Source organism: Amphiura filiformis, chromosome 20, assembly GCF_039555335.1.
Source record: "Amphiura filiformis chromosome 20, Afil_fr2py, whole genome shotgun sequence".
Classification (NCBI taxonomy): domain Eukaryota; kingdom Metazoa; phylum Echinodermata; class Ophiuroidea; order Amphilepidida; family Amphiuridae; genus Amphiura; species Amphiura filiformis.
Window position 1 is genome coordinate 39,813,212 of NC_092647.1, and position 13,363 is coordinate 39,826,574.

The following is a 13,363-nucleotide window of genomic DNA, read 5'->3' on the forward strand; positions in this document are numbered from 1 at the left end:
TCCTTTGAATTTCAGATTTATTATCAGTACATATTTCAATCAGTTTGTTAAAGCGCTATATAAGTACCTGCTATACTATATTTTCAGCACGTAGTTTAAATACCAAATATCAAAATATTAAAAACTTCTATGAACGAATTCTCCTGGTCCCAATAGGAACAGTGTATATTTGTGACCGTACACCACGAATGAGCCGTTAAATGTCCTAAATTATATTCTGAGTTACAGTGTAAAATCTGCATGAAGGTCGTATTCATAGGTACCTCAAGTTATGGCGCTAGTCAAACACCTTTTAAGAAATCAATAATCCTATTGTTGTAGAGGATGATGAGCTTCTACACTCATAGAAATTGTTCGTTGGCATTACTCAGTGAGTTGATGTAAGTCGTTGCGTCAACTTTCCGAGTAATGCCAGCGCGTACAATTTTGCGTATCGCTGACTCTATATCATTCTGTTGGTCGCACTCATTTGCACTTACTTTATTGAGTTGTTACAACTCAGAAAATGAAACTAGGTTAGCATAATTTTCTAGAGGTGTGCTATAGTATACAAAATTTTGCACTGATTACAAAAATAAATATTTGAATACTGCTAATTGTGCAGAAAATGATCCAATTACGTGAATTAAGTAACAAAATACCAAATTGGAATAACTCAAAACAAGTAAGTAATTTAATATGAACGAGTTACATCAACTTACATGTTGAGTTACAATAACTCAACTAATTGGTTCTTTGAACCTTGTTTATTTTCTAAGTTGGCATTACTTAAAAAGTTGACGCAACGACTTACATCAACTTTTTAAGTAATGCCAACAAAGATGATCAGTTGACGGAACTTTTGGAACTTTTTCAGCATTTTTAAGTTCGGATAACTAAAATGAATTTTGTTTTGGCAACTTTTACACTATTTTTGAGTTGTCCAAACTTACTCCTTTTGAATTGCGCCAACAAGGCGAACAAGTCATTTCTATGAGTGTACCTATGTCTATAGAATTCTTAAATATCTCTAGTCTTTGTTTGCTTTGGCTAAATCCTGTTCAAGTGGTGGGTTACAAAGCATTGTATTTTGTCTAGGTATGTTTAACCAACAACTGACAATGAGAGGACATTCCTGAACCTCGCTGACTTGGGGATGATTTGAAATGATTGCCAATTATGACTATTTGATATTTATTACCAGCAATGTGGGAAAAAAGACAAATGTAGAACAGAAAAGGTATACCATTTTGTTGAAGGAGCATAGTTCAACAAACCATAACCCCGCTTCTGGATATTGTTTGAAGTTAAATGATATACCATTTTAAAGCTTATGATATATAGTTTCTAAACACGAAATAAAACAAAATTGATCGGGCGGATTTTACTGCAAATTCGTGGTGTACGATCACATTTGGTGTTTGCCCTTATACGGAAATCACTACGTATTCGTCGTTATGCGTTAATCACAATTAAGTGAATTTGGTTTGTTCCTCACACCAGCGGGCAACATGATCAGCATTCTCCTTCATCCACTTTATATTTGATCTCGTTCTTTCAACCTGTTGTGTGTAAGTTGTTTTTGTAGTTCCCAAATCTTTGTCTTCCTCAAAGTCGAGCAGCTGGAGGCGAATATATAAAGTAGTAGTAAAATCAATCAATAGTAAACGTTATGAATTGAAAAGAAAAGTAAAATGATCAAATTTTGTTTATAACGGAATGATGGCAAGATATGATTTGCACTAACGTTACATTTTTCATATTCTGATAAAATGTGGAAGAACATGCAATGTGATGAGTGATTGAATGTAAATGTTATTGAATTATTTGCCACGCTTGAAGATAGGGATGATCATTACTGAAGATTATTGGTTTTATGTTACAGACAGTCGTAGGTGTAAAGTATGAGCATCAAAAGAATGAGATTAAAAGGTCCGGGCAGAGATTCTTATTCCTCGATCAGGATGAAATATGAACTAAATTCAATAATATTAGATACCGGGATTAGATAGCATATAGGCCTTCGCGAAGTTAGTTTGAACATGAAAGCTTCACCGTGATCATGACGATCAAATAATAAATCGTTAAAGCACCATTCTCATTGAGAAGCATCACTTTCTTTGTCGCACCATGCAGTCAAACCAGTGGCGTAGCCAGTGGGGCCATGGGCAGGTGCCCCCCCGCTCGTCATGGCCGTCGGTTCATGTAAGGCCGTCGGTAGACGGAAGGTGTTCTGATCAAATAATTGGGTTAATAGGTAGGCTATTATTCACCCAGGGTGACAGAAAAAAGGGGAGAATTATCAAAAATTATGAAAAATTGTGAATGAAATTGAATTTTACATAAAAATTGTGTGTTTTTATGTTGGTATCGCCTATTATCCTTTTTTCTTCTTTTTTTTTGCTCTTCAGTTTTTCAAACCATGCAAAAAAATTTGGATCAACAAATCACAACTTCCGTCGGCAAAAAAATATTTCCGTCGGTACATTTACAAGTTGTGCCCCCTCGGTTCAAAAATCCTGGCTACGCCACTGAGTCAAACAGGTTGTCAGCGTGACGTCATAATTATGTCGGCCATGATTCACGCTAGAGGATGATTTAAGGAAGCCCCATCATGCACTGTAAAAGTGTTATCACTAGAGTTTCAACTGCCACTTTACTTTTCAAATCCCATTGGATTCTGTGCAAAAGATGTTGTTTTAGAATTGCGTGTGTGTCATTATTACTTGGTCGATTTCAGATCTGAAGTGATGTATGCATAAAGGATAATTCACACCTTCTGTAGATAACATAAAATGTGTTTTTATTTGTAAATCATCCTCTGGATTCACGCTATGTATAGCTAATACAAGCATTGCACCTGGACAACATTCCATCCACTGCTTGTGAACAGGTATTGTACGTAGAAATATGTCAATCTAATAGACACCAAGATGAGGAAAGGCTGAGCAATTAAGAAACTAACGTAAATAGCGAGGTTGTTAGATCGATTTTTTTAAAGCTTTCGTTAAATGTCATAAATGTTATACCTATACTATGCGATGAGATGACATGTTAAAAAACTTTAAAAAGCGTTTGAAGGTATACGTTAGTCCAACTAAACAGATAGGTCTAGAAGTCATGGCAGTCTAATACAGCCATTTCACAGCGCGCTGACGATTTCATTGCATATACTTGATTTTATAGAGGTCTCAGGCCATGGTCCGAGGCAAAGCATGTAGGGAGCCTACTTCGATCAATAATCATTATCTTGTGGTTACTGACATTATAAATCTAGTGTGTGATACTTGAAACTTTGGGTTTACTTGGCTTGGGACGTTCGAGCCCCATCTCTAGCTTCTTGCATATGAAATTAGAAATAATACACCAGTAGAGTTTCTCAAAGACGCGATATAACAACAGATGGTCATTAACGGTAGGTTTGGGATTTTTCCCTTCTTCCAACTAAGAGCAATCCGGCCTTCCAAGCCTTTGATCTTTGATATAGTGGATTACTCTTTGGAATTTAAAGTGAGTTAGTAATACCGTATATATTCCTGTTACATCACTACTTCTACGACGAATAGGAGTTTGTAATGTTATGTTCAACCACTAGGTCTATCTGTATCATGGAGTCCTGTATTAAGGTTAGGATGAGAATTAGGGTTAAGCTAGGCAGTGTTAGGAAATACGACGTAAACAATCCACGTTATCGTGATTATCTATATTAGTCTGTGATTATACGGCTCACCTCCTTGAGTTCAATTTCGGTATTAAATTTATCTGTAACATCTCTTAGAAGGTCATTGAGAGAGGTACCATCACCAAATCTGCAAGGTAATATTGGGATAATTCTATAACATCGAATTACGTTGCTTACCTCCTAAATGTCTTACGTATTATCCTCTGGTCTTGCAGCCTGATGATGTGGTATACAGTGAAATACTCAAAACAACACCAAAATATTAACCATGTACAGATGGGATATTTCGTGATTTTAGCATCCTTATTTTAAGATATGCTTCAATCCATATCCACGAAAAAAGTTATTTCCAAAATTTCAGGTGATTAGGATACTGAATTTGTGAGTTACGAAAAGAAAAAGTCATGTATTACTGCGCTCTATAGGTCACTGTGTACAATGGTGTACAAATTGCACGATATCATTGTCAGACGAATGAGTCTGCAAGAACTTTTATACACATAATAATTTTTTATAGTCATAGGTTTCTTGTGGTATAAATATCTCATTTTGTTTTTGGAATAAGTTCACGAAGTGCCCCATTACATGTGGTTTATACAAAGTGGCAATCATAATATAAATAATTATTTCTTTGGCACGCTTGTTTTATGATGTGTACACAATTATCACAGAACATCTATACTTATAGTCATGCAGGTTGACATTAAGTGCAATAATTATGACATTTAGTTAAGGTAGGAATGCACCATAGTCTGCGGAACATACTTTGTACAATTACGTAACAGGCTATCGACATTCATACTCACAACCACAAACCACATACACTTGTTAACTAAGGCATCAGAACCAAATTTGTTCGATCTTTGGATGGACCGTCGATGTTGTTTCGATGCTTTTATTACTGATCTAACAACTAATTAATCAAAATTAATGATAAATTTATATTGGTCAATGGTCAATTGATTTTATAAATAATAAGGATCAACCACACATCGATGGTCGATCGAAAGATCGAAGTGATTTGTTTCTATTGCCTTGGGGTTCAAAATAACTATGCAAGCATGTTTACTTCCATTTTAGAAATGCAAGCATTTTCGCGAGAAGCGTCAATATATAACACATAGTTAGGGGAAAAAGTTCACTTTGGTGACCACTCTCTGGCTAGTAAGGTTTGACGATTGATTCGACTTCTATGAACCATTTAGAAAAAAAATAGCCACCATGTCCCTCGCGAAAATCCCGGCATTTTTCGCTAGAGGCCAAAATCCAAAATGGCCGCCGCCACCATTTTGAAAAATTTAAGTTTTGAACCAGAGCACCTATAATCATGCACAGAGACACTTTTTCGGATATGTCGAGTACAAGGATTCCGATTCTGACATTAGTTTGACATTACGGCATCATTTTCACCCAGAAATCCAAGATGGTGGCCGGCACCATCTTGAAAAATTTAGTTTTGAACAAGAGGACCTTAAATCGTGTACAAAGACACTTTTTTGGATAAGTCGACCACAAGGATTTCAAATTTGACATTACTTTGACATTACGAACTCATATTTACCCAGAAATCTAAGATGGTGGCCGCCGGCGCCATCTTGAAAAAATAAGTTTTGAACCAAATCACCTAAAATCGTGTACAAAGACACTTTTTCCGGTAAGTCGACCCCAAGAAATCCTAATCTGACATTAATTTGACGTTACAAAATAATTTTTGCCCAGAAATCCAAGATGGTCCCCATTTGGTAGAGCGTAAATGTGATTTTTGAATGGGAACAGAAGCATAAGTGTGTCATTTCCTCCTTATCTGGGGTTCATGTCCCTTATATGGGGATTAAACTGTCTTATCGTGGGTTTACATCCCTTACCTAGGGATAAGGCGCCTTACCTGTGGTTTAGACGGCCTTATCCTGGGTTTACGTTCCTTACCTGTGGTTAAGATGCCTTAACCTTAGCATATCGCAGTCTAAACCCAGATAAGGCATCTAAACCCCAGATAATGCGCCGTAACCCCAGATAAGGGACGTAGACAGCCGATAAAGCAGTCTAAACCCCAAACAAGGCGCTGTAACCCTAAATGAGGAACATAAACCTAAGATAAGGCATCTAAACCCCACATAAGGTGCCCAAACTCTAGATACGGGTCGTTAACCCCAGATAAGGGTCGTAAACCTCAGATAAGACATCTAAACCCAAGATAAGGCGCCTTAACCCCAGATAAGAGACGTAAACTCAGATATGACAGTTTAAACCCCCGATAAGGCGCCGTAACCCCGGATAAGGGACGTACACCTCAGATAAACCAGTCCCAACCCCAAATAAGGCGCATTAATCATAAATAAGGAACATAAACCTTAAATAAGAGAAGTAAAAACCAGACGGCGCCTTATCTGGGGTTTAGACTGCCATATCTGAGTTTACGTCTCTTATCTGAGGTTTACGACCCTTATCTGGGGTTAAGGCGCCTTATTTGGGGTTTAGACTGCTCTATCTGGGGTCTACGTCGCTTATCTGGGGTTACCGCGCATTATCTGGGGTTTATATGCCTTATCTGGGTTTAGACTGCGATATGCTAAGGTTAAGGCATCTTAGCCACAGGTAAGGAACGTAAACCCAGGATAAGGCCGTCTAAACCACAGATAAGGTGCCTTATCCCTAGATAAGGGATGTAAACCCAAGATAAGGCAGTTGAAACCCCATATAAGAGACGTGAACCCCAGATAAGGCGGAAATGACACACTTATGCTTCTACTCTCATTCAAAAATCACATTTACGCTCTACCAAATGGGGCCATCTTGGATTTCTTAAAATTATTTTGTAACGTCAAATTAATGTCAGATTCGGATTTCCTGGGGTCGACTTACCGGAAAAAGTGTCTTTGCACACGATTTAAGGTCCTCTTGTTCAAAACTAATTTTTTCAAGATGGCGCCGGCGGCCACCATCTTGGATTTCTGGGTAAATATGAGTTCGTAATGTCAAAGTATTGTCAAATTTGAAATCCTTGTGGTCGACTTATCCAAAAAAGTGTCTTTGTACACGATTTGAGGTCCTCTTGTTCAAAACTAAATTTGTCAAGATGGTGCCGGCCACCATCTTGGATTTCTGGGTGAAAATGATGCCGTAATGTCAAACTTATGTCAGAATCGCAATCCTTGTAGTCGACATATCCAAAAAGTGTCTTTGTGCATGATTATAGGTGCTCTGGTTCAAAACTTAAATTTTCAAAATGGTGGCGGCGGCCATTTTGGATTTTGGCCTCTAGCAAAAAATGCCGGGATTTTCGCGAGGGACATGGTGGCTATTTTTTCTCTAAATGGTCCATAGAAGTCGAATCAATCGTCAAACCTTACTAGCCAGAGAGTGGTCACCAAAGTGAACTTTTTCCCCTAACTAACATGTATGTGCAGATTAATTATGAAACATAATCAAGAACAAATGAGTTGCCTGTTACTATTATTGATTTTTTCGGCAATCCACAGACTCCCGTGCAATCGATCATGTTCGCATATCGATGCGAACATCCAGGTGGTGTATGACGTGCAGTCCCTAAATTCAGTAAATTTTCATCGTCAACCGTGTAATTGAATGGGATTATTTTGAAATTTTAAAACGCTTGAAATATCACAAACAAATAGGCCTATGTTGATAAATAATATAAATACAAGCTAAAACCGTTGGGGTTCGATAATGAACCCCACAAAACTAACCGAGTATATGGAAAATGCCATACGGTCGGGCGGTTTCACGAGTTGCCGGCTCGATCATGTCATCCGCCGCCTGCGAACATCGTTACTGCGCTCGTTGATCTGCGCATTAACCACCGAGTAGCGATGTGCGCATCATATATTAACAACGGCTTTCGAGAATTACTGATTGAATTTCTGTTGTAATTTCTTGCTTGCTTTTTGGTAAAGGCGGTTATATGAAAGTTGTTATAACTTAATCGCGTCAGGTGTTTTGTCTTCCGTTCTTTACTTACTGTTCACGCAATCGATTCCAATTTGCCCTGACGAAATCCCATGCTAATGCGCGCCCGACGTAATTTTCTGCTACAAAACGTATTACAAGGAAGGCATCTTGATGTTTTACTACTTCCGAGTCGAAGACTAGCTCGAGGTATCTGAAAATGAAAATGAAATAGAAGCAATTTGTAACTACGTAAATACAGACGTCATTATTGGAAGTTAGAACATTTCAAAACAAAACCCGTTTCACGCTTTCTTTGGGACATCACTAGTGCCTGATCAAATCTGGGAATATATAATGTGTAAAATCACACATGTTGATGCCACCGCGTTATGTACATATAGTATCTGTGTCAGTATTTTACCTGCTTAGTATCCACGGTTCCTGACTACAAGCCAATCCATAAAACCATAAGTTCTTCTCTGCCGAGTCCGTTGTCTCTTTTAATCTTTCCAGACCAAAGTCCCACTCATCCTGACCACCTTCTTTGATGCCATTGCAATAGACTGTAAGCTTCAGGTTTGGTGTTATGCTGTTTACGATATAAAAGAAAAGTTAGAGCTGCCATGCTTTAGTATCGTAGAAAAAAATCAAAAGCAATTCGAGCCACATGCAACTGAACTATAATTATTCCACCGCGTTTTTGCATATACTATCTTTACCAAACAACTCTTGATTGCAACGATATTTTTATATGTATTCAGAAGTATTTCAATGCTATCAGGAATCCAATCCAATCAAACTGTTTCTATATGTTGGTTTTTGTAATCCTCTTGCCCGATCTGGTGACGTTCCCAAACTGGATGACGTTTAATGATCTGGTAATAAATTATAATATCTGTCATATGTTTCGAACCCATATTTATTCATTGGGAGGGGAACATATAACTTGATGGAATCCATGATCAGGTCATTTTATGTGTTATCGGGGTAATCTTGGATTCGTAGGTAGCACTATGAGCCAAACATGTCTCATTCCATGGGCACAGTTCAGTAACTTCCATTAACGAGCATATCTTGGAATTTGACCTGAAATTTATAGCATATGAGTTTTGTACCCAACTTGTTCAAAGGTCTGTCTATAAATGTGCATACATATTGTGATTAAAGAACTGTGTACTGGCAGATGAGCATGTTGTATATAGGTACTCTGTATGCAGTGCTCTTCATTATCAACTTACGGATTGTATAGAGTGTGATTAGCCATGTATGCCGCGTAGAGTTGGGTTGCTTTCATAAGACAGTGTTCAAGGCCATAAACACAGGCAATATGTACAGCGTTGATACGGTTGATCCTTAAAAATAAAAATATCTGGATTTAATGTATTTATTTTTATAGTCCTTTATAAAAGGACCTAATACATGGAATCTAAACAAAATACATCAAACATTTATATGTACAAGAAGACAACACGCTATGTAAATTTCACTTCGAGACTTACTGTCTACAAGCTGTTATGGCAGCGCGGAGGTAGTCACGTGCGTATTTATAAATACGTATTAATGTAGTCGAAGCATACTGTTATTAGCCTTGCCATTTATGAGTCAAACAAACCATAATACCCATAATTAGCATGATTTTACCACATTATAGTTATACTTTTTATAATGCTATGCTTTCATACGGGGTAAAAAGATTTTCATTATGCATTAAAGCTTTACTTTAAATCATTATACCATAAAGCAAATATGCAATACAGATTTCAGTATTATATATACATGATCCCAACAAACACAAAACATTTTCGATATCATTCGCAAAAGGTTAGAAAAGATTGTCAGATAACGTTTAAATGTTGGGTTATATAAAATGGTATCAAACGTTTTCATAACATTCAACAACGTTTTTTGATAACATAATGTTATTTAAGTGTTGACAAAATATTTGGCATAAAAATATTTTACAATAACATTTTTAAAACATTTTAAAAATATGTTTGTAGTGTGTTTTCATACAAAACGTTTCATAACGTTTTTATGTCCTTTATAATACCCGACATTTAATGTTATTAAAACGTTTTTACCAAAACCAAAAATCCAAAAACAACCTTAAAAACCTTAAAAACGTTTTAAAAACGTTTTGTGTGCGCTGGGTACCTACTGTTTTAAGTGCGGATCGTTAACTGGGTCATCGTTCCAATCAAGACTCTCATACAATGGCGTGATCTTCTGCAGCATGTATTTCTGAAGAAAAAAATCAGAGGGAAAACAAACAGATATAGATTTTCTCCAATAAATACATATGATGAAAGCGCTGTCAAATTTGAAAGTTTGTCTTTTAAGCGACGACAAAACACCTACTTTACGGGCTCGCCGACTATGATTTGCGTTTTGGGAAAATGATCTCAAACTCAAAATAGGTTGACCTAAGACTTTTCTTGTTTTGACGCACTGTACCGTAAACACCTTAAAATGGCAGTGCGCCCTCGAAGCTGAATTAGGTACGGCGAATATTTACTAAAAAACAAAGCCGTGCGGATGAATTTTGGAAATATTTTAACAAAAATGTCATATAATAAGAGAAAATATACCATTTCGAAGCTTCAAACCCCCAAAATGTACTTTTTTGCTATATAACTTGATTAATGTCAGTGATTTTATAGTAGCCTTTTCAGATGGCCCACAAACAAATAGTACCTTTTTATTTTTCTCTAACATGAGAATTAGCACAACAACGATTAAGAAATAAACATCAAAGAAACAAAGAAGACAAAACTATCACAAACCAAAGTACCAATCATGTTCATAAAACTTGCATAACATAATTGCATTGGTTTGTGACATTTCGTAATAAAATGACGATGTACATGTAAATAACATCATCAAGTCATAATGATGTTATCCTATGTATATAGTCCACCACCTTCACAAAATCATAGAATAACCCTTACAATACTGTTATCTTTTTAAAATAACCTGAAATGATGTCATTATTGTTACCTCTAATGGGCCATATCCCGGATGTCGACTATACATATCTCTAATATAATTCACCACTGTCAAAGCAGAATCCCAGGGTAGATACTCCCTCTCCTTGTCTAAATAAGCCGTCAGATTAAGTGCTGTAATTTGATCAATTTCTCCAGCTCTCGCCAGATTGAATGCATCATTGATAAGTTGTGCTCGATTTTCAACCGGTATTACCTAGTAATAAATAAATCATAAGAAAATTGCGCTGAAAATGAACCAATCTTATTTATTATTATTATATTACTTATTTACAATACCAGCTGAGACACATGAGAGGACCGTTGGCATGGTCATCGTCTGTAAAATGATGTATCTGGAAATGAATAATATAGCAGATAGTACACTTCACATCGTGAGCAGACCGATTCAAATAGCAAACATACAGTAAGCCAAAGAATTAAGGTACCAGTTGTGTTCACCCCTGTATATCCTAAATGTCCAAATTAAAATAAACAGCCAATGCCTGTACTTTCTAGCTCTGATTTAAGACCTTATTTTTTGAAATTGGCTAATCAATGGAAGCACGACGCTAGTTCTCTTGTTCGCGAACGCTTTCTGTACAAATCAATAAGGCATGCAACTTTTAAATTGGCATCATCTTGGGTTTTCGGATCGTTGTGTTTCCTTTTATTTCTTGAACAATGTCAACGAATGAGGTCTTAAATTTGAGCTAAAACATGCGGCTATTGGCTGCTGGTTCCAATTATGACATATCTGTCTTTGGTTAGGATATACACTAGTGAACGTAACTGGTACCTTGTTTATTTTAGCTTACTGTATAATTTGCAACATACGCTGTATGGCAATTATTGCTCGCCAACTGTTCATATTCTGTTTTCGTTGTTTTTGAATTGCCTGTCTTCTTCCAAACGCACCATGAAATGTCCAGACTATAACGTCTAGTCATCTCATGTAGAGCCAATGGTCCGTTTAGAAAAGGCTGGCATTTCAAAAACACCAACATTAGTATACAAGTGTTTGTCCCTTCTTCCACAGAAGGAGTATGAATTTCAAATGAAATTAGCACAATAACCAGCTCTATTGTCCTCCTGCTGTGGACGATTCAGGCTCAATCTTTCTCAGAGAGCACATGGAATTCAAATGGAACTCCTAAACGTATTAATTCCATTTGGAATTCATTCTCCCTGTGTGGAAGATATTATTAAAATCACAGGGTAGTGTGGCTTTTAAATGAAATAGCTTTTGTAACTACTTTTAGTACATTTTACCAATACCTTGTGATCGTCTAGTAATTGTTTGGTCAATCTGTCCCAATTTGTCTTGTCATAATTGACTCTATAATATCCATATTGTTTGATGTTAGATAAATACCAATCAGTAGCCTTGACACCAGGGGAGAGTTCAAATACCTCTGAAGTAAATAAATACAAGAGGAGAGATTGTTAACAAGAACACATGAATTAATATCTGCTATAAAGTCTTGATCGTGCGTAATACTTCAAGATAAACCATTTAAAGGGGCATTTCGTGATCCATAGCCTCATCCCCCCACAACAAAAGTTGACATTTTTACACCACTGGATACCTCTGGCTACATAATGTTTATGTACCAAATATTTCTTGCAGATTAATTCGTTTAGCAAAAATATCGTTAAATTTGAATTTCGTTCTGGTGCACCAGAACGAAATTACAACACATTGTCTATGGAGCAGTGTAATACACATAATCATGCATAACTCGCAAACGCAAAATCGGAATCAACTGAAATTTTGGAAATAAGCTTTTTTCGTGGATATCTACTGAAAAATGTCATAAAAAGAGGATGCTAGGATCACGAAATATTCCTTTAAGGTACGTCCCAGCAAACACAAAATATTCTTAAAACGTTTATTCCGTTTTCATATACTCTTACATAGCGACAACCAATCAGAGCAAGCGTTAGAAAAATGCAAACCATGCATTGATTGTGTATATGCAGTGCACGGACATATACTACGCGTACTACGTGCAGTGTTTTAAGACGCGTTCGTTTTTCTTGTGGGTTGATACATTGCTTTTATTTTCAATCACTTTAGTGACAATTTTGTTACAAAAATAGCCAAATTCAGGAATCTTTTTCTCGCGTATGAAATAGGTTAATAAATGCCTGTCATTTCTAGTTCGAGAAATTGTACAAAATAATGCACTTGTACTGAGATATTAGAGACATTGCGATTTACCAAACGCAGCACGTGTAACGTACGTTTTCGCGTACGTTTTTACGTACGTTAATACGGTGTTAAATATTGCTAGTCTCGGTTCCAGACTGGATTGTGCTCATTCGTCACGAAGGAGAACAAGACAGCTAGAATAAAGACTATAATATTTGATCTAATCTAACAGCTTCTAACCTAGGTCGATAGAGGGCATAGTGATTGAAAAAAAAACAGTGAGCTGAGTCTCTGCCTAAATTCAAACAGACCGCTTTTGATTTTGATTAAAATTTTGACCTACATGCTGATTAAACCTAATTGTTTTTTGTGCTCCCCAAATAATAGTTGCCCAAAAACATATATTTTGGTAGATTAAAGATCACTACATACATACATCATGACTTTACTTTCAAAATGAGACTTTTTCGTCCTGAAAATTGGGCGCGTTGCATGGACTTAGACATGAGGTAAAATCAGCATATTTCAACGTAGCATCTGCGTTTTTATTCTACGTCGGAATCCAAAATGGGAAATCGCAATGTCATTTTTTTAACGCAAAATATCACACACATTTCAATGGGCAATTTCTGCGTGTGAATATTGCGTTTATAT

General features: G+C 36.6%; 1 protein-coding gene across 3 annotated transcripts in view; it reads right to left on the bottom strand.

Moving 5' to 3' along the window:
• LOC140142910 (aminopeptidase N-like) overlaps window positions 1-13,363 on the bottom strand; it is a 148,293-nt gene that overhangs the window by 6,093 nt on the left and 128,837 nt on the right. For 2 of the 3 annotated variants that reach the window (XM_072164935.1, XM_072164937.1), the window contains exons 11-16: window positions 11,833-11,969; window positions 10,568-10,771; window positions 9,729-9,811; window positions 8,809-8,922; window positions 7,992-8,159; window positions 7,641-7,781 (exon numbers count right to left, since the gene is read on the bottom strand). In XM_072164935.1, coding sequence (XP_072021036.1) covers window positions 7,641-7,781; window positions 7,992-8,159; window positions 8,809-8,922; window positions 9,729-9,811; window positions 10,568-10,771; window positions 11,833-11,969 — 847 coding nt within the window. Of the gene's footprint in view, window positions 1-800; window positions 1,602-3,709; window positions 3,789-7,640; window positions 7,782-7,991; window positions 8,160-8,808; window positions 8,923-9,728; window positions 9,812-10,567; window positions 10,772-11,832; window positions 11,970-13,363 lie in introns of those variants that run through there. The other variant, XM_072164936.1, reaches the window with a different exon arrangement.